The sequence below is a fragment of the Spinacia oleracea genome, chromosome 1, assembly GCF_020520425.1.
Source record: "Spinacia oleracea cultivar Varoflay chromosome 1, BTI_SOV_V1, whole genome shotgun sequence".
In the NCBI taxonomy this organism is placed as follows: domain Eukaryota; kingdom Viridiplantae; phylum Streptophyta; class Magnoliopsida; order Caryophyllales; family Amaranthaceae; genus Spinacia; species Spinacia oleracea.
The window spans coordinates 121,150,011-121,175,364 of NC_079487.1; the positions used below are offsets into that span (position 1 = coordinate 121,150,011).

A 25,354-nucleotide genomic window follows, 5' to 3' on the forward strand; every position below is an offset into this window, starting at 1 on the left:
AAAATGAAATGTGTAGAAATATGTGGAAATCAACTAGTTATATTTTGCCTGTTTTATTTTTCACGCTTTCCCCTTCAAAAGTGATGGAACTGTGAAAATATGTGGAAAATAAATAAATTAAACAAGTGAAAAATATGTAATATTCTATTTTTCACAGTTTTTCATAATAATTAGCCAAATAAATTAAAATTTAAAAATTTGTACATATTTCTTCAAATTTACTTTCTTATAAATTCCCATAATTCTACTTTCCTTCACATTTCCACGTTAAAGGCCCAATAACTCTCCCTAGCCCAAGATCTTCCTTCAAAGTCCAAACAATTAAACTTCAATGTCCAAATAATTTCCTGCACCCACATTAGTTAGTTTCTGGTTCAACACGTGTAAAATCCCAACCGCCAAAATAGTGAACAACATTTGAGAAAACCAAAAATACAAAAAATTAAAAATTATGTTTCTCATTTCCGGAAAAATTCTCCGTTTCGCCGGCGGTAGAACTCGTACAAGAAAGTAGTCCACCTCTAATACAACATTGTGGCTCAGACACTGCATCTTTCATCTTCTCTCTCCAAATTTTTCTCTCTCCTCCGCAAAAAAATGTCAACTTCGTCTTCACCTGAAAGTATGCGTCACAATCGAATTATCTCCAGTAAACTCTACTTCGATGTTGCTCCTTCTAAGGTATCTAAATGAAGGTTTTCATGCTGAATTTCTGTCGAATTTGAAGTTTAAGTTTATGTTAATGATTTAATTTTAATTGTAGGCTGAACTTTGATTTTGATGAATTTTTGTCTTTTGTTTTTAGGTTCCGCTGATATATTCAGCTGCGTACAATATCTCCTTCCTTGGAATGGAAAAATTGTAAGTGCTCTTTTGGTTTGTTTGAATTTATTATTATTTGATGAACTTGAAGTTCCTATTTGATGATTTTGCTTGAGTTTTGGTTGTTTTGTGTGTTTAGGTATTTATTTGGTTGTTAGAATAATTGCTGATTGAATGTGGAAATAATTTAGAGTTCGGTATTGGTGCATGTAATGGTATTAGTGATATGTAAGGATCACATTCTATTTGCAGTCCGTTTGATAGTTGGTAATATATGAGGGTAATGAATTTGTTAGGGAAGTTCTATGTCAATGTCCATGAGAATGCTACTCCAGCCTTAAGCATATGTTTTTTAAAGTTTATGTCCATTATCACTCTAGTGGTGTTATTGAGTGCTAATGAAAACTTAAAAAGAGAAACATATGCTTAGATGAAGATAAGCATTATTATGGGTATTTGTGATTGCCAAGTTACTTACAAACTCATTGCTGTTCCCACTATTTAATTCTTCCTACCACTAGAAATAAGATCGTCTCCAACGAGAATTGATGGGTGGTGGCGGTGAAACGGGTGAAGATGATATAGTAGTCTCACAAAATGATTATCAGAGATTTTGTTATCTTACGAAATGTGTTTTGACGCTCTTTTATGCCGTGCTTCAACCTAAGCCCACCTTGTCAAGTAGCCCACGTTCAGAGGAGAGGGACTTATATGGGATGGAGTGAGACATCATCAATATATCCTTATTTTTTATGATAGTAATGGATGGCTGTGGCTGGAAATAGGTATTCTCTACTCTCAAGGTTGCTTAATTACAAATGAGGGTCACTGGGTTTTTTTTGTTTTTGAAACTTAAAGTTACTTGAAGCATGTGAAAAACTCAAAACATATGATTTGTATGCTCTTTTATGTGCTCACTGCTAAGCTTCGGTTTACACTCATGACTCCATGAGCAACAAGCAAAAGGGAAGTTGTGTACATACACTTGCAAACTCACAGTGTAGTACTTGGTCCCATGAAGTGTTGCGATTTAGACATGGCGGAGAGATAGAAAGTTTGGGTTCTTTTTGCTGATCCTAGAATGTTTTTGGTGGACTTCGGCTAGGTGGCTTCCATGAAATAAGCAAAATTATATGTCTGATAGTTTTGGTGGGAGATAAGGAAATCAAGGATAGATGGAGGTTCTACTTTGATAACTTGTTCAACGGGGATCAAGGGCGCGATATTGTGATACAAATATCCATCGGGATATGGTTAACCTAGACTTTATGCGAAAAATTCAAAAGTGAGAAGTCGAAATGGCACCGAAAAAGATGGGACGCAAGACGGCAGTGGGGCCCGATGGTATACCTATCGAAGTCTGGAGATGTTTGGGAGAGAGAGGGGTTGTATGGTTAACAACTCTTTTCAACAAGATTTGGGGAAGTAATAGGATGCCAGTAGAGTGGAGGAAAAGTACTATCATCCCCTTGTACAAAAATAAGGGTGATGTCCAGGATTGTGCCAACTATCGAGGAATCAAACTAATGAGTCATACTATGAAACTTTGGGAGCGGATTATTGAGCAAAGATTGAGGAGAACTGTGAAAATTTCGGAGAACCAGTTTGGATTTATGTCTGGGAGATCGACTATGGAGGCCATTCATCTTATAAGGCAACTAATGGAGAATTATCGGGATAAGAAGAAAGATTTACATATGATTTTCATTGATTTGGAGAAGGCGTATGATAAGGTACCAAGGGAAATTCTTTGGTGGGCATTAAGTAGGAAAGAAATTCCGAGGAAGTATATTGATATCATCAAGGACATGTATGAGGGAGTTAGCACGAGTGTGAGAACTAGTGTTGTTAAGACCGAAGAATTCCCCATTACGATTGAAGTGCATCGAGGTTCCGCACTTAGCCCGTTTCTTTTTGATATAGTCATGGACGAATTGACGAGGTCAATCCAAGATGGTATACCCTGGTGCATGATGTTTGCAGATGATATTGTGTTGATTGATGAAACAAAAGAAGGAGTGGAAAGTAAGTTGGAGTTATGGAGACAAACTTTGGAATCTCGGGGTTTTAGGCTGAGTAGAAACAAGACGGAATATATGGAGTGTAAGTTTCGTGGAGTCCAAGATAGAGAGGCAGGGGGATTACCTTAGATGGGAAAATTGTCCAAGGCCTCTGAAATGTTCCGTTATTTAGGATCTATTATCCAAAAGGATGGAGAATTGGATGGCGATGTGGCCCATAGAATCAAAGCAGGTTGGTTGAAGTGGAAAGGTGCCATAGGGTTCCTATGTGATTCAGGCATTCCCCAAAGATTGAAGGGAAAATTTTACCGCGCGGCAATTCGACCGGCTTTGTTATACGGCACGGAATGTTGGGCAGTGAAACATTGTCACGTGCACAAGATGAATGTGGCGGAGATGCGCATGTTACGTTGGATGTGTAGGCATACAAGAAAGGATCGTTTGAGGAATGAGATTATTAGGAAGAAAGTAGGGGTTGCACCGATTGAGTTTAAGATGATGGAAAATCGTTTAAGATGGTTTGGACATGTAAGCAGAAGATCAAGTGATGCCCCGGTTAGGAAGATAGAAGGGTGACAAAGTGATAGAATTGCAAGGGTTAGGGAAAGACCTAAGAAAACTTGGAGGAAGGTGATTGAGCACGATATGAGCTTTCTTGGGATTGAGGAAAATATGGCGTTGGATAGGACAGAGTGGAGGGAGAGAATTTACATTGATGACTTCATTTGACTTATACAGGTTTCATGTTTCTGTTTCTTTCTATTTTTTTTTTTTTATTTTATGTTTTATTCTTATTCTTATTTTTTATTTTATTTTTAAAAATTCTTTTAATTTTTTTTTAATTTGGCATGTTATTTTGAAATGTACTTATTTTACTTATTCATTTATTTTAAACTTTACTTATTTTTTATTATCTCTTACAATATTTACTCTTATCTTTCATTAATTCCACTTTCTCTTCTTTGTTTTTTCTTTTTACTTCCTGCTTCTTTCTGGTTTGATTGGTGACAATGACGATCTCATACGACGATTCATGTTAGCCGACCCCAAATTATTTTGGGACTAAGGCTTTGTTGTTGTTGTTGTTGTTGTTGTTGTTGTTGTAGTATAGTAAAATAATTTATTAATTAATAAACAGGGATTTGAGATCTATTGTCGGAATCTGGAATGTGCTTCCTGAGCTTTAAACAGGATGCATTTGGATTTGTCCATATTAGAGGTGTTCCAATTCTTCCGAGGTTGGGGGCAATGGGAACATTCGCTTTTTTAAAACTTAGCGGTGCTTTTGAAATTGTGGTGCTCTCAACTAGTGAAAAGATTGAGGTGCATACTTAAACAAACTGGCTGAAGTTTGATCCAGTTGTAACCATGAAGGGAAATAATTCCCTGTGTTTGACAACACTCAAGATGTCCTTGGCCACTGGCTTGATTTGCGTAGATCTTTCCTTAACAAACTTTGCGCTTTATTTGATTTTTTCATATTAGGATATGATTCAATGCTCATATATGCATCGGAAGGCTTAAAGCTGATGGATGCATGAATCTCTATGAAGTTTTTTTTTTCTTCTATTCACTGAGACACGTCGAAGCTGTTTGGGATTCTGGATTTGCCTAATCAATTGTTAACGTCAGTGCCTTTTGATATGCATCCTTGTAATTACTTTTTATTTGATTAACACTAGGCATCCGTTTGATTCTTCAAAATGGGGTCGCATATGTCAGTTCCTTGCTTCAGAAGGTGTAGTGGACAAAAGTCGTGTTATTGAGCCTGAAGAAGCTTCGACAGAGGATCTTTTAGTGGTAATTCAGCACTTGTTGCCCAGTTGTTCTCTATAAGTTTTTATGTCTCTTTCTCTCCGTCACTGCTCAAAAATGCAATGACAATTGTTTACTGTCCTGACCCTGCAAGCAGTTGTTGGTCTATTGCCTCTTGAGTTGAGTAATATATAATTACTTGATTGGTTTACAGGTGCATCCAGAGAAGTACCTGGATAGTCTTCAAAGCAGCTCGACTGTTGCTAAAATTGTGGAGGTATATCAGAAATCGTAGAAACTAGTGACACTATTTGGATTATATTTAGGAGTTAGAGCCATATGTTGACTGTTGCTCAAAAGCCAAAACCTCTATCGATTTTTTTGAACATCCTCTACTTTCTTTCGTCTTGACTTTGTTTGAAGAATTCATTGCCCATGCTCCCCAGATAGATCATGGCAATGATTGAAAAATAATTGCTTGGTAGTTTACTGGATTCAATTAGGTGACTCCCAACACTCTACCAAAGCCGATTTATTACTGAAAGATTAGTCCCCCCCCCCCCCCCCCCCCCAATTGTTTTCCTCTACGCAAGTTACTCAAGCATTCCTGTCTTGGGCATAAGATTTACTGTTTTCTTAAGGGCATAGGAGAGTGATAGGACATTAGTGTTACTAATACATTTTTCTAAGAGATAGCCAGGGAGGTAGACTAAGGCCGGACAATGTTTGTGCTAGTCGTGGACACTGAATCACAGGTTGCTGATTAGGAATATAGTACCTTGGTTTTGGGTTAAATTTCATTTTAATGCCTGAATGTGTATTAAATCTTTTCCGCATTATTGAGATGGCTGAGTCTATGTGGGGTTTAAGTTTCTTTTCACTATCATTTTAATTGCAGGTTCCACCAGTTGCAATGTTGCCCAACTGTATCATACAGCGGAAGATTCTTTATCCATTCCGGAAACAGGCATAAAAATCTCATTATACAATAATTTTCCTGTTTTCTACTCCATTAGTAAGTTGAACCTTATGTAATATGCTTGTAGGTAGGGGGGTCTGTTCTGGCTGCAAAACTGGCAAAAGAGCGTGGGTGGGCGATTAATATTGGCGGAGGTTTCCACCATTGTTCTGCGGACAATGGAGGTGGATTTTGTGTTTACGCCGACATCTCTCTCTGCATTCACTTTGCTTTAGCGCGGTTAAATATTGCTAGGTACTGGTTACTCAAGACATGCGTAATATTTCCAATAAAATCTTCAAATATCTTGTTTAAAATTTCATCTGTTTCATGTACTTTATGTCATAATTTTTTATTGTTTCAAATTGACAGGGTTATGATTATTGATCTTGATGCTCATCAAGGAAATGGTCATGAAATAGATTTTTCTGAAGATAGTATGATTCTTTTTACTCCTGATTGTGTTATTAACTTACCGCTTGTCTACTTGTGACATTAAACAATTTCTTATACTTCCTTTTATCTGCAGAAAGAGTATACATACTTGATATGTACAATTCTGAAGTATATCCGTTGGTAAGTTGCCCTGCCGCTATTAGATCTTTAAGATCCTTCCTTTTAAATTAAAAATATACTAAGTTAAGTCTCTCATCCCACCTTTCTTAAAATTTGACCTTTGACTGTCATGTTTAAGCGGTGTTGGTAATAAAATTGGGTCCCCCCACCCTATGAGGAAGTTTCTTCATTACTCCACCTTGTGAGCTTTCTGCAAAATCTTCTCTAATCAAAGTAGTAGATAAAAATTTGGGATTATGCATTGAGGTACTGATGAATAACATGTAGATCACTTCTCAATGAGCATCAATGTATCTTTAGTAAGCAGGGGTAGCTAGAGTGCTAGGCCATGTAACCCACCACAATGCTACTCCGTATATTGAGAAGACCCATTGAAACACAAAGGCGCCAGGCGGTATATTAAGTTCTTCACTTCAATGACAGAAACTTGGGAGTTCATTTTGAATTGTTCGGGGATTTTTTCCGGTGTGTGTGTTCCTTTTTCTTTTGTTTGGGGGGAAAACAAGGGTATGATTCTGCCCGGTCAAACAGGCTTCACAATATCCTGGTGTTAATTTAGAGTAAAAAAATTAAACAGATCAAACAATAAACAAAACTAGAAATGCTAGTATGGGAGAATAAGTATTTCACCTATTCTCATAGTTTTATCACAAAACTCTAAACTCTATCGATCTCAATCAAGCCATTAATGAAATACTCTCCCCGTCCCAGATTCATGCATAACTTTTTGCACTATTCACACAATTCGCTTTGACCACATATTTTTTTTGTAACAAATTAATTCATTGATAAAAGGTACGACATCCACACAGAGATTTGAATATACTCCCCCCGTCCTTAAATGTTTGCTCCATAGCATTGGGTCAAACTTTAAAATTTTTGACCATGAATTGTCATTAACCTATGAGAAACAATATTGTCATGTTGAGTCTTGTTAAACTCGGTTCAATGTATATTTTTAGAATATCAACCTTTTAGAATTTTGAGCGTGTAGAATTGGAGATTATACGTTCTAAATCGCGTCTTAGAGACCGTGAAAAGTTAAATGAAGCAAACAATAAGGGACAGAGGGAGTAACAATTACATAACAATTGAATCAAATAAAAACTTCCTTACATCAAAGCTACGATCGTTGCATATCTCGATACCTTTTGGTTGCCATGTAAAGTAGCTTAAGAAGTTCGAAGTACTTCTGGATTTTTTTTCTTCTCATTAAGATACTGTAATTTGCAGTCAATACTTTACGCAATTTGTTTATATGCTATTTGGATACCCTTAAGAGATTGCTCATCAAAAAATTTATCATCCCATATAAGGAGTACAGTATTTGATTTTGATGTTTGGTCAATCTTCTGAAACGATTATGTAAAACAACAAAATATCAATAGTGTTGTTGACTCGCTGCATCTACATGCTTAGCAATTTACATTTTTCGTATTTTTGTGGTGTTTTAGATTGATGTTGGGATCTGGTGTAGCTAAAGGATATTTTTATTTTCTGAAAATACATTTTTGGGATGATATGCAACTATGCAGGCAATGTTAACGGACATTGCAAGGAAGACGAAGGCCAGGTTATTTTCACCTTTAGAGGAAGTTTCAAGTCTAATAATTATGTTTAAACGAGGGCTTATGAGTTCAGACAAGTTCTAATAAGTTTAAATCATTTGAAGAGTACAAATATTTGTAAGTTCAATTAACAATCAAAGATATGTTCAGGGGTTTTTAGTGAAAGGGGCTAACTAAAATGGTAAGACTTGTCATTGGAAGAGGGTGAGACTGAAAGAGAGAGGAGCTGAGATGATGAACAATGTTCACTTTGTAAATAAAGTGGAGTTTCAAACTGATGTGTTTGCTGAGAACTTAGCAATCAAGATTCTAGGTTGGTTCATCAATGTCTTCAGCCTTTTTATATATATATATATATATATATATATATATATATATATATATATATATATATATATATATATATATATATATATATATAATATTTTCGTGTGGTAGCGAATGGTTTTGGGTCACAGTTCACAGGTTTGTTAGTGGCTACATGCTGAACCATAGCTTTAGCAATTTTCTTCATTGGTATAAAAGTGAAGGTTTGATGTGTTCATGCTCAAATGAGCGACCTTTATCTCCTGTTCATTTGATTTTTCCTGGTCTGGCTGTGAATGCACTGACCACTGAGTACAGCGGGATTCTAATCTGTGTTGTATTGTATTTCTTTATCGTGTAATATCTTCCATCCATTTCATAAGATTTGTGAAAAGCTTTGCTGATTTTTGCTTCAGGATTTTGTTGCCAGGAGGTACATCAACCAGAAAGTCGAAATCTTAGTAAGCCATCGTTTAAAAGGCAGAACACTTCGTTATAAGCTATGTATGCCGATAAAAAAATAAGCACTTCGTGTTCTATATGTTGTACAGAGTGGGACCACAACAGATGTTTACTTGAAGGAATTGGATGGCGCACTTGAGGTATGTAGCATTCCAGCTTGTGTCTATATCTACTACCAGAGCTTCCTTTCTAGTCGTTTTGCCTTTTTAAGTTCATCTATTTTAAAGGGAGGTTGCTCATGCTTTGCCGAGTTGCAGGATAGTCCAAATATGTTAATGTAATGAATTCAGATACTTCATGAGTTTGCTTCCATCATGTATTCCTGTCTATATCAGTGTCCCTTAGTTTAGTCGGTATTCCTTACAAGTATGTGCTGGAGTGCAAACTTGATCCCTTTCTACATTTATGACAGGTTGCTAGACGAATGTTCGATCCTGAGTTGGTGGTATACAATGCTGGAACCGACATCCTGGATGGAGATCCACTGGGAAGTCTAAGGGTAAGATAAAGCTTTTTCTTGTTACATATGTTCCTGTTCTTTAGTTTTACTGTTATGATGAATAATTTCCTCATTTTTTAGTACCTTGCTTCTTCTGATATTATTGGTCATTCTCATAACTCTATCCAAAAAAATCACATACCTTGGATGGCAGTACAGGTTCATTTTTTTTAATTTTTTTAATTTTTGGCACTAGCCACCTTAGAGGCAGATATCTTTCTGCTAAATCTGGATGGCTGGAGATTAAATATGAATTAGACTGTTTTGACTGGATTTACCCTATATCTATTGTAAGGACTTAGAAAAGTGCTAACGATGTTACAAAATACTCCGTATTACAAACACTTTTGAAGTTGAGTCCTAGGGCTGGCAATGATATGCCTGAAGAACCATGGTGTGTATTAAAAAGCGCTACATGTTGAATAGGGTGTACTTGGGTGGACCATGTTAAAATAAAAAGGAAATTTAGCCATGTGTTATTTTGTCGAAATTAAGTCCTGTCTGTTAACATGATTATCGTATTTGTAATAAGATGAACATTTGACAGTTGGCTAGCCAAGATGTCTCCGCTAAATGTTACGGAGTAGCTTGTGTCATTTGTTATGTGGAGATTCTGTTTAGTCACAGTGAAGGAATTGCAACTTTGGGTTTTCTGGGTACGTAGTATATGGTTGGTATTTATTTCTGGCATGTCCACTTTTGAGTGTTGGGGCAATTGAACTCCTATGCATTTAGATTTTGCAGCGCAATTAGTGGTGAAGTGGATTTGTTTGAGGTTGTAAACGACCAAGGCTTACTCATGAAATCTTATCTCTTGTTTCCAGATTAGCCCTGATGGTGTAATCAAGAGGGACGAAAAAGTGTTTGAATTTGCTCGCGAGAAGGGCGTTCCTATAGTAATGCTTACATCAGGTTCTATTCAGTCTTTACATGAGCCATCGACTCGAAAGTATTTTCAAATTTTTTCAATGCTCTGTAACAAACTGCAAATAAAATTGGTAATTCTAGGACGCAAGGTCCCAGACTGTGTTTGACAGGCGCATGTAGGGATGACAACAAGTCGGAGGATCGAACCTCATGATCCAAGACCAATTTGATTGATAATCACACCCTCTACCTTGGTCTGAGTCCGAGTCGTATGTATTATAGATGAGGATGTCAGTGGGGCGGGTTTCGTAGGAGACCCGCCCCGCATCCGCCCCAAATAGGCGGGGATGGAGTGAGTGTGGATTTATTTGCATTTCTAGGTGATTATATGAATTTAGGTGAGATTTTTAAGTTTTATGTTTGGATTTTTTTGTTATGACGGGTATTTTTTCCGATTATATATGTTACTTTAGTCATAATGTATTTTTTTCTTCTAAAGTTAACTTTCATTACTTATGGAAAATTGACAAATGTTTGCTAAATAAGAAAAACTAGGCAGGTCTTGGCGCGAGTATGGGGCGGGGATAAGAAGGGGATGGATACCGAGTTGGGTGATGAGACAGGGATGGATTGTAGTTCATACCCGTTGGGGCGGGGATGGGGATGAATTTTGTGCCCGCCATGGGTGATGGGGCAAGGATGGGGATGAAAATTTTAGGTGGGGATGGGGATGGAGGGATCCGCATCCGCCCCGCCCCGCCCCGCCCCATTAACATCCCTGATTTTTACAGATACTTTAAAAATTAAAAGATAAGGTCGACATTTTCAGATACTTGTTAGTTGTTATGACTTAAGTTTTCCCCTTCCTTGTTTGCTCCAGCACTCAACATCACCTCTGGTCAGGATTTTAACCACATTGTGTCAGTTGATCTGGCTCATGTTTGGTTTCTGTTAAGACACCTAGCTCACAAGTCACAACTATGGATTTTATTTTTATTTGATAGCTCATATCTTGTTTCAGGTGGTTATATGAAGTCAAGTGCTAGAGTGATTGCGGACTCCATTATAAACCTTTCCAGGAAACATTTGATAGACTTGCCAGGCACCCAAGAATAGATACTGCAGGAACTGGAGGTCTATGATGCAACACTCTATAAATATCAAATATGGAGTATGACATTTGATTGTCTTTATCCTTGATTACTATCCCAAAAAAGAGAGGAGGAAGTAGCGAAAGAAATCCTTTGTGTAAAAACAGTGTTATATAATTTGTTGTAAATTTGTAGTGATGTTATATTCTAAAATTGTGATATCCAAGCTTGTTGAGAAGGTATCTGGGCAAGGCGATAAATTTAAACTAACGGAAATCGACGTAGGGGGTGGCGGAAAGTTGTGACACGTACAATCCGGCTGGCTGGTTGTGGCTGCAGGGAAGGAGCATCGCGGGTTGCTGGTCGTGGCTGCAGGGAAGGAGCATCGCGGTGGCTGGTCGTGGCTGGTCATGGCTGCAGGTGGAGCTCTAATCCGAGGTGGGCTATTTTCGGGGCAAAGAGTTCCAATTATGTCTGGGTGGTTCAACATCACAAATTCTTATTTAAAGGTGGTGTAAAAAGTTAGCTGGATTTTTTTAGGGATTAAAAATTTTCATTTTTATAAAAGTTATTCCTTTAAACTCACTAATCTAACATATATATATATATAAAGGAGGTAAATTTGCTGAAATATTAGAGCGCCACCTACGATTTCTAATGGTTTCGACCAATGAAATACTTCCTCCGTCTTTTAATACTCGCAACGTTTGTTAGTTTCACGCATGCCAATGCCCAACTTTGTTCATTTATATCTTAAACTCTCTTTATGCAAAAATGATAAAAAGTTGATATTTTGAAAATACACATCGAGACGAATCTAACAAGATCTCACATGACTATGTTTTATCTTATATAAAAAACACCAAGAATAATCAAAGTAGATTATATGAATAGTGTTAAAAATTCAAACGTTGCGAGTATTAAAAAACGGAGGAAGTATAAGATTTCTAATTTATTTTTGAATTAAAAAAATCAATTGCCACGTAGATAATTTTTTGGTAAATGAAAAATTAGATTAATAACCAAAATAATGAGTACAAAGCTAACCAGTCAAAACCAAATCTAAACTCAAATGGCATCCCTTCTAGGAAGGCACCCCAAAGAGAAAAGAAAACAACAAAAACCCAAATTAGAAAGAGGCTCCAAAACTTTGTAAATTCTTAGAGCCAAAACATCTACTATAGTCTATAGATAATCACTTGAATCGCCTTAAAGATCTTCTGAGTAGTGTTGTTGTTGTGTTGAAACTTCCTCAAATTTCTTTCCTGCCAAATCATATACACATCAACCACAATAGCCATTCTAAAAACCTGATGTTTAACACCGTTGCTGCAAAAGCGACAAACAATACTCTGCAAACAGAAGCTCCAGTTGTCAGTAGGCATATCAAGCCATTTGAGCACCATGGCCCAAATCTCCGCAGCAAAAGGGCATCTGAAAAACAAATGCTCGCAAGTCTCTAAAGCAGAGCAAAAACAACAACTTGCATCGCAAGAAACTCCAACTTTCAACAATCTGTCACAAGTGGAAAGTCTCCCTAGAATAGCCAACCAACCTATGAAAATACACTTCGGAGGGCTAGCATTGTTACATAGCATCTTTTTCCAAGGGACCTTAACTGCATAACCTCGTAAGAACTTATATAAGTTCTTGATAGAACAATTGGTGCTGCTAAGCAAATCCCGGCCTTGATTGCCACTCCAAAACGAACCCAAAGCATTAAAAATTTTCCTTATAATCCATGAAGATTGAGCAGGAGCTTTCATGGTTATAAGGTTTCTCTGTTTCACATAGTAAATATGTACCCATTTTATCCAAAGTTTGTCTTGCTTTTGAGATAAATTCCATAAAAACTTACAAATGGCAGCTTGATTCCAGATAGCAACATCAATAATATTAAACCCACCTGAAGACTTTGGAAGACAAATATTTTCCCAGGCTACAAGAGCCCTCTTAGAAGCACCAACATGTCCGGTCCAAAGAAAGGACCTACAAGCAGCTTGAATTAGTTTCAGAACTTTCTTAGGTATCATAAAGATTTGACACCAATAAGTTTGAATACCAAAAATCACAGACTTAATCAGTTGAACTCGCCCAGCATAAGACAAGAATCTAGCTGTCCAACTGTTAATTCTATCCAAAATCTTCTTCAACAGGGGCTGGAACTGAATTACAACAAGCTTTTTATAAGACAATGACACCCCAAGGTATCTAAATGGCAGTTCGCCCTTAGCTACCTGAAACTCATCAAGGATTGCATTTTGAGTGTCCATGTTAACACCACCAAAATATATAGAACTTTTGTTTAAATTTGCCTTTAGACCAGAAGCACTAGTGAAAAGCCGGAACACAGAAAACAACTGCTTGATAGAATTAGCATCACCTCCAGAAAATAGAAGAAGGTCATCGGCAAAGCACATGTGAACTAGCTTCAGTTTTTTGCACCTTGGGTGGAACTTGAAATCAGAATTCTCATGAAGCAGACTCAGGCACCTATTTAGATACTCCATACATAGGGATGGCAATGGGTCGGATCTGGACCGGGTCCGACAAGATCCAGACCCAGACCCGCTTTTTAAGAGGTGGATCCAGATCCGACCCAGATCCGCTGGGTCCAAAAAAATCAGATCCAGACCCAGATCCACTGGGTCTAATGGGTCTAGGGTCGGATCTGGATCCTAAATGGGTCTAAGCGTATTTCTTTTCAAAAAAAAAATTGTCCCTCATTTTTCTTATATTACGTAATTTTTTCTCCCATTTTTTGTATGTAAACGTAACGTTGCTTTAATAAAACCACTAAATATGGAATATTCGTTAATTTTGTTTATGAAAAAAAATCATATTAGCCCTGTAATACAATAAGTATTTAAAGTTTCTAATATTATTATGTATATGTCACGTCAAACAATTTTTAAATAGTTTAGTATCATAAGAACTTAATAAAGTTTAGCACGTAAAGATTGAATTATATTTAAATTTTAATATTTTAAAAAAAAAAATTATATATATGGGTCTGTGGGTCGGATCTGGACCGGATCTGGATCTTTAATTCTTGGACCCGGACCCAGACCCGCCCCATTGAACAAAGACCCAGATCCGCCCCAGATCCACAGGGTCTAATTTTTTTTGGACCCAGACCCTTAAAAATGGACCGGGTCCAACTGGATCTGGATCGGGTCTTGGACCCATTTCCATCCCTATCCATACACAACAAATAAATATGGAGAGATAGGATCTCCTTGCCGTAAACCCCTTTTTGCTTTAAACGACCCTGTCATCTCACCATTAACCTTGAAGCTATAAGAAACAGTAGTCAAGCATTCCATAATCCATTCAACAAACCGTCTAGGAAAGCCAAGAAAGAGCAAAAGATATTCAATAAAAAGCCATTCAACCGAATCGTATGCCTTCTACAGATCGATTTTAATCATACACCTAGGGGAGATATTCTTTCGATTATATCCTTTGATCAATTCATGACCAAGGATAATGTTATCAAAAATCACCCTCCCCTTTATGAAAGCCGACTGACTGTCATTAATAATATCAGGCAGAATAATTTGCATCCTATTTGCTAAAATCTTAGAAATGATTTTATACAAAATAGTGCAACAAGCGATAGGCCTGAAATCCTTCACATGAGCAGCATTCTTAATCTTTGGAATCAAAGAAACAATGGTGCAATTTACCTGATGTGGAATCTTACCAAAGAGAAAGAAGTCTGAGATAGCAACCACCACACTAGAGCCAATAATACTCCAACATTGCTGGAAGAAATAAACATTAAACCCATCTGCTCCTGGCGACTTCAGTGGATCCATATCAAATAATGCACGTTTAACCTCCTCAGCAGTAACAGCTTCACATAAACTTCTTTTATGATCAACAGACAAAAGAGGTCCTCTCTCAACAATATTCATATCCACCATAGGAAGAGAGTTTGCAGCAGTTCCCATAAGACTTCTATAGAAACGAACAACTTCATCTTTTATACCTTGTTGATTCTGCACCTTAGAGCCATCAGTTTTGTATAGAACTCTAATGGAATTCTGATTCATTCTTTCTTTTGCAAAAGCATGAAAGAACTTTGTATTCGCATCACCCACATTAATCCAAGTTGCTCTAGACTTTTGTTGCCAAATTTTCTCTTCAATCAAACTCCACTTCTCTAACTCCACAAGCAGAATCTTTTCTTCATCTATAAGAAGACTGTCAGAACAATTCAAATTCAACTTATGCTGAACATTCTCCAACTTGCATCTAATGTTCTAAATCTTTTTTGCAGTGCCTTGAAAGTGCTCAACATTTAAGAGCTTAAGCGGAGCTTTAAGATGCTTCAACTTAAACCAAATGTCTAGCAGAGGCACAGAGTGTTGCTTCTTTCTCCATTCTTCAGTCACAACTGGGAAAAAATCCAAAACATTAAGAAATTTGAATGCTTTCCCTGTTGTATGACCACCAGAATCAAACTGAAGGAGGATGGGGTTGTGATCGGATACATTCCTGTCCAACACTTCTGCTTGCACACTAGAATAAGAAGCCAACCAAGAACCGTTTGCAATGCATCTATCAATCCTTGAATAAATCCGATCATCACCCTGCTTGTTATTACACCAAGTATAAAAAGCACCAACAGTTTTAACTTGGTGTAAATCATTTTGAATCATAACGTTGTTAAAATCAACTGTCTCTCCATCCGTAACAGCATTATCCTGCAACCTATCATCTACTGATAAGATAGCATTGAAATCTCCACAGCAAAATAAAGGTTGAGTAACTGAAACACATATTTGAGATAGGAAATGCCACAATTCTCTTCTCTTATCTTGACTATTATAACCATAAATGGCCACAAATACACAACTGTCACCAGAAGCTAAGTCAACTAACTTAACAGCAATAGCTTGAGCACAAGCATCCAACATACTCACATCAACAGAATTTGTATTCCAACCAATCCAAAGTCTGCCATTCTCAGCAAACTGGTAGTTATGAATAAAATTCCAGTTTTTATTAATTTTAGCAGAAGACTTAGGAAAATTATGAAACTTAACTCGTGTCTCACTAAAACTACAAACATCAATTTTATTTTTGAGCACAAAGCATTTTATTTCCTTTTGCTTAAAGGGTTTATTTAAACCCCTTACATTCCAACGTAAAAGTCTCATGTTTCACCAAGGAGGAGACTGCCCCCGCCAGTAGAACTTGTACTCCTCTCAACAATAGGATCAGAAAACAAAGAATCATACACGTTATTGACTGAAACTGGAGCAGCCTGAGAAGAAGCTAAAGCATTTCCAATCTTCGCAGCAGACCGTCCCACCACAGTAGTCCAAGAATCCCTGGTCTCAGTAACAGGAACAACAGGAACATGTTGAACTGGTTCAACCACTGATGGCTGAGCAGTCTCCTTTGGAGTCAAGACTTGCTTATATTTCACCCCTCGAATATTCTTCTTCGTTCGTGGTAAAGCAGTACAGTCATGTCCTATTTTCTGGCATGTTTTGCAAAACACAGGATACCAATCAAACACAATAGTCTGCATAAAAGTTCTACCATTCGGCTCCACCACTTTCACTGCATCAAGCTTGGGTTTAGTAACATCAACCTTCACTAGCAGTCTCGCATATGAAATTCGAGATTGAACTGTGGTACATTCATCAGCCATGATTGGTTTACCAATAACACTCCCAATACGACTCAAAGAGTTTGACCCCCAACAACTAAGAGGAAGATTTGGAAGTTTAAGCCAAAGAGGAATCTCAGTCAAGACCTCCTTCTGAAAATCAAAATCATGAGTCCATGGTTTCACTATGATCGGCTTATTGGCAAGAGTATACGTACCAGACGCAAGAACTTTAGTCTTTTCGGCCATAGTTTTAAACCGAATAACAAAATACCCTTCTTCATGGTAGAAAATCTCAGGATGAGTCACAAAAGGCCAATTCCTTTCCATGTATACATTCAAACACTTAATAGTCGGTGAATCACCAATAACATAGAAAATAATCGCATTTAACCATTTTCTAGCCTCATTACAAATTTCTTCATGTTGAAGACAAGCAGTGGCTTCACCATCATCAAACACAGGGGAAATAAAATCCAAAACCATACCACGTAGATAATTAATTAGGTGTCACATAGATATTTTAATTAATTAATTGTTAATATATACAACTCCATCTAAAATCAAACACTCTAAAAATTAAAAATTAATTCTAAAATAAAATTCATTCAAAATCAAACACTAATCTAAAATAAAATAAATAAAATCAATTTAAAATCAAACATTAATCTAATATTAGAGCGCCACAGAGGAAATATAATGGTTTCCTCCAATGAAAAATAAGATTTTAAAATTAATTTTGAATTAAAAAAGTCGAGTGTCACATAGATAAATAATTAAGTGTCACGTAGAATTTTTTATTAATTAATTATTCATATTACGTATATACAATTTCATCCAAAAACAATCACTCTCATAATTAAAAAATAAATCTAAAACGAAATTCAATGAAAGATAAAAAAACTAATTTAATATAATATATAAATTGGTATATATATGAGTTTTATTTAATATGAGTTTTATTTAAACATAACAATTTAATATAACCCGTGCATCGCACGGGATAATATCTAGTAATATATAAAGGTAACATTTTAAAAGGTAAATCAATGTTGATGTATGTTTAACTTTCTTTTCCTATAATATACGAAGTAAAAGCTAATCAAATTATATTTAAAGTTATAAAAAAAAATGGGTAAAAGTCATCCCAATTTAATAAGATTTCAATTTCATTAATGGTTTTTATATACACAGTTCACTACTCCCTTTATTTATCTAATTGTTCGATTGTTTATCGAATATACTAAAAGACTAGTAAAACGTTGATAATATAACTGAAGTAAACGGTGGGTTTAGATTTTAATTATTTGGACTAAAATATTACAACGAATGTAATTTTGACCCCTTTTTTAATACCGAAAGTAGACCCTTTTTTTGTATCATTTCTATAGCGGAATTGGACCCGGTTTTTTTTTTTTTTTTTTTCGTTGGTAGACTATAAGAAATTTATTCGTACTCCCATTTCTCAAATCCTAGATCCGCCACTGACGGTAGGCACTAGCCCACTAGCCCACTAGGCCACACTACAAAAGCCCAGAAGCTAAAACCTTGAAGCTTTGGTACCTTTGTGGATTTGTCCATGAGGCATATAAAGTAAAGTTTCCAAAGCCCTCTCGTCCCTCGCAGCTTTGTTCCTTGCTAGTTTTTGTTATTGGTGCAATTACTTTGCTTTTGAAGGATAAAATTGTTTGTTCCCATTTTATGAGATAATATCTTCATTATTGTACCTGTCTCACCCAGGTACAAAATATGAGGGATAAGGGATTATTTTTTCTCTATTTTTGTCCCTCGTAGATAATGATTTCCTTGTAAGTAAACATGGGATAAGAGTGAAAATGGACAAGAAATCCTTATCGTTATCAGTTATCACCACCCCTTATCCCTCTAAAAAGCAAGCCGTAGGAGTTAAGATAGTTTTTTTTTTTTTTTACAACTTATGTCCATCCCAAAGAACTTTGTTTTACAACAAAAGTCATTTATACAAATTATTGTTAAAGGCCGTTGATTAATTTATTGCAATATACATCTATACAAAAATGATTGGAAATGGAAAATACATGTTAGGTTTTATTAATAATCTTCTTAACATGCAATGGTGGTCCGAAGTTGTCCAAGTATAAGTAAATCGGACTATGATCTGAACATGAGAAGCTAGTATTCGTACGAAATTGCCGCATGAGGGAACAATTGTAATCATGTATCATTTGCTAGACATCTATCTAAACGTTCATATACGATATACTTTCTAATTGTTTTTTCCATGAAAATGCCGATCCTATAAGAGGAATATCATTTGCGTTATTGAGTTGGGAAAAACGTTGTAATTTTAGGTAGTGACATAAAGTAGGATGGCACCCACCTTTCTTATGTGCTAAGGCATAAAATTTCAATAAAATCTCCTATAATATACCACAGAATGGTAAAAGATTGAACTAATGAATTAAACGTATTCCAAAACTCTAATTTGTCGTCCACCAAAGAAAAAGACACGGTACCGGAAACACATCCCTCGACGGAGAGTGAAGAGTGAAAAATTATCTCAAAAAATAGAAAAAATATCAGATCCTAAGACTAAAAGTTGAAGTTCTAGCAAAAACCTACAAGAAAAACAGTAATCTTAGGGGTGACTCAGCAGTCATTAAGGTTGACAAAAGCTGACCCGAACTGATAACCTAACCCGAACCCGACCTGAAAATAACGTGTTTGGGTTGAGATTTTCAACCCGAGTAGTTAAATCGGTCGACACGAATTCGACCTAAAGTTAAATGGGTTAGGTTAAGGTTGAAAGTTTCAACCCGAAAGTAACTTGTATTAACCCGATTAAATACATGGGTGAAATTCAGGTTGGACCGACCAGACTAACCCGTATGAAAGGAAGAAATAAATCCGCCAAGCCCATGCATACTCCGGAGTCCGGAAAGCTAGTCTTACCATCTCAAACTCACCCACACTAAACAACAAACCCGACCTACCCTTTTCCAATTATTCTGTTTCGCCGCTCTTAGTTCACAATTGGATTATGTTATTGGATTGGATTATTGTTTTTTCATTAAATTTGTACGGCTCGTGAAATTCACCTTACCCCTAGATCTGAATTTGTGTTATGCATCATGCAAAATCCTTTTAAGAGAATTATTTATTTCAAATCTCGTTTAATTATCTATGGCCCTGTTGGGTTAGGAGCTGTTAACTGTTAGCTGATAGCTGGTTTGACTAGCTGTTAGCGGTTAGCTGTTTGCATTAGCTGATTTGACTAGATGGTTGCATTAGCTGTTTGTGTAAAAGTGTTTGGCAAATTAGCTGATAGTTGTTAGCTGTTTAATATGTAAAATGATCATTAAGGACATTGACATACTTTGTTTCTCATTAATACTAGACAAATATTTTATTGTGTTAATTTTTTCTCTCTATTTTTTTCTAATAAACATTGACTAAATAAAATAAATTTATTTAAAAAAAAAAATTATTCTGTATTTACTTTTTTTAATAATATATATTTTTCAAATAGATAAATATTACTAATGAAATTTTAAGCATGATTGCAATATACTTCAATTGCCTCAAAGTACTAATATATAATTTATTATAACAAAAAACGAATCTAGTCATATGGTGAAATGAAAAAGAAAGTGAGTAATGTTTTTAAGGAGAAAAATATGTAGGGTACCAAGGTTGATAAGTGGTTGTAATAATAGACAATAGTAGGACAAAATAGTCATTTTCATCCACTTTCTCAAACCTCTAATTGCAAAAAGCTCCTATATTGAGTTTTTTCAAAATTAGCTTTTTCATCCCAAAACTCTTTTCCAATCCTCTGCTAACCAAACACTCCCAATTAGCTTTTTCTAAAGGTCAAACTTCTAATTCACCCCAAAAAGCTTTTTTTCCCTCAAACCTCTCCAGTGGCTCTCCCAACCAAACACACCCTATACGTTTTTCCGTTTATATTGGTATTATTCCCCTTTTTTCTATATGAAATGACAAATATATTTTCTTGAGTTTATGTGGGTTAATTAATAATTTGACATTTTTATTTGTAATTGTATGTTCGTAGTCTGATATACCTATATAATATGCTTTATTGTTGATTGACTTTGAATATTCCCTCCGTCTCTTAATATTCGCCACTTGCACCAAGTTCACTTATTGATGTTCTTTATCAAAGAATTCAATCTTAATATCCCATTTAAATTTATTGAATCGCTTGGATTCTTCATTTCATGCTAAACCAAAATTAAATTAATATGAAAATATAATTTCATAAATATGAAATGGTTAACCAATTGTTTTAAACATAGATCCAACAAATGTTCTAAAAAAAACTAAGAAAATCAAAGTCATTCTCCAATATGTTTGATTCCCATGGTTGCTACATGTGTATTGTGCTTCACTTGTAGCAACAATACGTTTAGTTAATGGATCCGCGACGTTGTCGTCCATTCCAACCTTGCAAATCTCGATTCTTTCCGTTCAGCAATTTCTCGAAGTACGTGAAATTATCGCAGTACGTGTTTGACTTTCTGGTGGCTCCTAGGCTCCTTTGCCTAGGCAATGGCTCAATTATTATCACAATATAAAGCCAGTGGCCCTTTATGGAGGGGACAACCTCAAGTTCTTCTATGAACTTCCTAATCCAAATACCTGCTTCTGAGGAAGCAATGTACTCGGCTTCAGTTGTAGAATCCGCAATAGTGCTTGCTTAGCACTTTTTTAACTTGCTACTTCGCCATTAAGGGAGAACACAAAAACAAATTGTGATCTGAAATCATATATCAATGTCAGTTTGAAAGCTTGCGTCCGTATATCCCTTAATAAGCAACTCATCAGTTCCACCATAGATTAGGAATTGATCCTTTGTCCTTTTCATGTACTTTAGGATATTCTTGGCAACAGTCTAATGCGCCTCTCCTGGGCCTGACTGTTATCTGGTTGTTTCACTGAGTGCGAACGAAACATTCGGCCTTTTAAAAATCATGGCATACATGATATATCCAATAGCCGAAACATATGGAATCGTACTCATCTTTCTACGCTCACCAGATATCTTAGGACACCGAGTCTTGCCTAGATATATACCATGTGTCATCATATGGCCTCTCTTAACTTCCATCATATTGAATCGAGCTAGCACCTTACACTACAAGAATTTGTATCTTTAACGACAACCTAATTACGACGGGTCAAAAATCCTGCCGCAAAAGCCTTTTGTGACGATTGCGACGGGGGCTAACAACAAAACAATGACGGGAATAACCGTCGCAAATGTTTTTTACGACGGTTTTACGACAAATTTACGACGGGATTTCTATTAACGACGGCCCCTTTTATGACGGGTTCGCGATAGGATATCCCGTCTTTAATCAACGATTATTGGCCTTTCGCGACGGGATTTCCCGTCGTTAATAGTACCATTTCTTGTAGTGTTATCAACGTAAGTGCTTTGGCTTAGTCCAATCATCCTCTTATGTCTATCCCTATAGATCTTGATGGCCAAAATGTATTATGCCTCTCCTAAATTTTTCATTGAGAAACACTTTCCGAGCCAAGTATTTACAGACTCCAGCATAGGATTGCCATTCCAATAAGCAGTATGTCATCGACATACAAGACTAGGAATGAAATCTTACTCCAACCGACTTTCTCGTATACACAAGACTCGTCAAGATTCTTGATGAAGCCAAATCCACTGGCTGCTTCATCAAATCGTATGTTGGTGTTACTTATACATTATACTTTTCTTGTTTTATTGCAGTTTCTTCAATTTCATGTTAGAGATTTCTTGTATAGACTGGTGTTACTTTATTTTCCACGTTGGTGTTACTTTTAAGTTCCTTTAACCAACGCACTGAGCTTTAAACGCACTGGCCTGTCACATATAAGACTTGAGGTTATCCTATTTAAACTTATTAGCCCTTATTTATCGTATCTTATTAAATCTTAAAAAAGTGAAAATAAGATGGAGAGCTAAAGGTTGATGAGTATGGGTGTATGGGAAGATATAACAGCAAAATTAAAATAGTGTTTAACTGTTTGTTAAAGCTTATCATAAGATTCACGTATGTATCTTCAACCTTTTCTCCCTTTTCCTTTTCTTTATAAGTTATAATTACCGTATATGTATACCTTTCTGTTTTTGGTCTTACTTTTGATGATGCAACTAATTTTTTGGCCGTCCTTTCTGTTTTTAGGTCAAACCGTACTTATCAATTTCCACACCCTAGAAGAAATATTAGATGATTCTACTTATTTTCCGTAGTTTTAATTTGGTGGAGTAGATTCATCTAATCTAATTGAAATTAAACTTTCTAGTTAAGGAATTAATTAGCATCTAGTTTACCTAGGTTTTTTTCCTGATAGAAAAAAATACTATCATCGATCATCTAATATATACGAAGTGCATATAAAACAAATATAGAGTAAACAACTAAATTACCAAATACGGATTAAACAAGTAACCAATTTGTATTTATAAGGATAATTGAAGTACAAATTGATTAGATAGTTGAGTAGCTTTCACATACGAAGTATGATACTTCCTCCTTTTCGTAATAGATGCATCATTTCTTTTTTCACGTATAACAACATGTTTCTTTGAACATTAATATCTTTGATTGCGTATAAGTAAAAATTATAAAAAATTGATATTTGAAATCCTCACATTGATACGAATTGAATTTAACAAGATCTCACTTAATTATGTTTGTTTTTACATTATGTAAAAGAATAATTGTCAAAGTTAATTAATGAATAGTGTAAAAAAGAGAAAATATGCATCTATTGCAGAACGGAGGAAGTATTATTGAGAGATATTTATTTTGTGGATAGGGGATAAAGGTTTAAAAGCAGATGGGACTTTATGTATGCTAAAATAGTCAACCTTCCTCAAAGCCATATTCATATTTTTCCATACTCCATACTACGCAATGGTCCACAAGAGACAAGATCACAATTCAACATATGATCTCACTAATTGCATTAATTCAACGGTTTGTGAGCTACAACGTACGTAGTACGTACATTTTGTTTTGCATAAGAAGTACACAAATTTAAGACAAGACTTTATGTAAAAAAAGTATAAGCCCACAATCTTATACAAAGTGCATGTCTTGTTTGTTATTTAAAATTAGCAAATTGGTGAACCAATTGTAAACTAGAGTTACGTTATTGAGCACCATTTTCTTTCAATTCCTACGAACATGCATGACTCCTAATTAAGTATGACTCAATGCAACTAGCTAGCAACTCCATTCCATGGGTACAATCATACCTCCATTATTGCATCGCTTTCCGTTCAAACTCCCGCAGTTAGTCAGTTACTTGTGCTTAAGAGAGTAGTATTAGAATGAGTGACTTTTGGGAAGTCCTCGTACATGTTGCATCCCTTTTAAAAAATATCATGGTACAAGCTTATGAATTTTTAGCTCCTTCTATGGTACAATTAAGCTTAAATTGCATAAGTCAATATCATGGTCGAAACTAAAAACTCATAAGTCTGTACCATGGTACAAGCTTAAAATTCATAAGCATGTACCATGGTACAAGCTAAAAATGCATAAGTTTTTAAAAAAAATTCGGACAAAAAAAAAAAAAAAAACTCTTGTGAAGACTCACGTGGTGGCCGTTGGTAGTGGCCGGCGATGGTGGTCGGAGATGGTGGCCGGCGGTAGTGGTTAGATTTGGGACGGGTTTATGGGTAAATGTTGAATGAGAGGGTAAATAAAGAAGGGTATATGGGTAAATGAATGAGGCGGTTTTGAGTAATATGGGGCGGCAAATAGTAATCTACCGAATAGAATCCAATCCATTACTACTACAGTAGTAGTTTAGTAGAATATATTTTAGTATATTCGTTTAAATCATGTAGAGTAATTATTTGAGCTAGCTATTACTTTAATTTGAGAAGTGATAAATCCAAGGAAAATTTTACTTCTGTCAAGGAAATCCACAATTTTTTAAAGCTGATTTCCTTGGAAGAAGTGAAATTATTCCTTGGATTTATCATTTCCCCTTTAATTTTGACCTAAAATTAAAACACGTACAGTACAATGTAACACTAGCTACAACCTGTATTTAGCATGCAATCATCATGCTTTTGAAAGGGACTTTCCTAAAAAAGATTAAGGCTATGCATTAAATAAAGCCTTTACTTGTGGCTTAGATTCAGAATGATGAACCTATTATTAATAACCTTCAAAAAAAAAAAAAAACCTATTATTAATATTTAATTTATTATTATCAAGTTGGATTAACAACTTTCCTCATTGGTCACGATGTGGTCCACAAAAGCTCGCTAATCAACACTATCTTTTCCTAATTTGGCCCTTACACATTTAAATAATCTCCTGCTTTTAGGCATACTAACACCAAGACACCCCTAATTAGAATTACTTCTATTTCTATATCAATTACTTCTATACTACGGAGTAATGGAGTATTATATAAGTGTCCGATCGATATTACATATTTGTCTTTCGTAATTAGATTCGATTCAAGTTGACCAATTGTTATTATCTATCATTTCTCAAAAAATATAAAAAGAAAGAGACTACTTATATTATAGAGTACTATGTGTCTATTTAATACGAGCCTATTATGAATGTATTTTAAAAACTAAGGTCATGTTTTGTTCACCTTGTATCCACTTAATTTTCAGAAAAGATAAAGTTAGATAAGATAATTGTTATTAAAAGTAAATAAAAATTGAAAGTTCTATTAACTATAAATAAGTTCCATTAGGTTCTACTAAGGGTATGTTATGTTCATCTTATTTCCACTTATTTCAGAAAAAATAAGTTCGGATAAA

At 35.6% G+C, this 25,354-nt stretch overlaps 2 protein-coding genes across 2 annotated transcripts; one reads left to right on the forward strand and one right to left on the reverse strand.

Annotated features, from left to right (window-relative positions):
• Positions 1–386: 386 nt before the first annotated feature.
• On the forward strand, positions 387–11,510 carry LOC110775234 (histone deacetylase 2). The gene is made up of 13 exons (XM_021979836.2): positions 387–681; positions 806–861; positions 4,526–4,643; positions 4,813–4,875; positions 5,497–5,565; positions 5,645–5,811; positions 5,929–5,993; positions 6,086–6,132; positions 8,423–8,467; positions 8,558–8,608; positions 8,881–8,967; positions 9,792–9,879; positions 10,856–11,510. Exons 1-13 carry the CDS (start codon positions 598–600, stop codon positions 10,948–10,950), a joined length of 1,035 nt encoding a protein of 344 aa, XP_021835528.1. The 5' UTR covers positions 387–597; the 3' UTR covers positions 10,951–11,510.
• A 4,579-nt stretch (positions 11,511–16,089) lies between these two features.
• LOC110775224 (uncharacterized) lies at positions 16,090–17,037 on the reverse strand. Its single transcript, XM_021979822.1, has one exon. It carries the CDS (start codon positions 17,035–17,037, stop codon positions 16,090–16,092), a length of 948 nt encoding a protein of 315 aa, XP_021835514.1.
• Between the last annotated feature and the right edge of the window lie 8,317 nt (positions 17,038–25,354).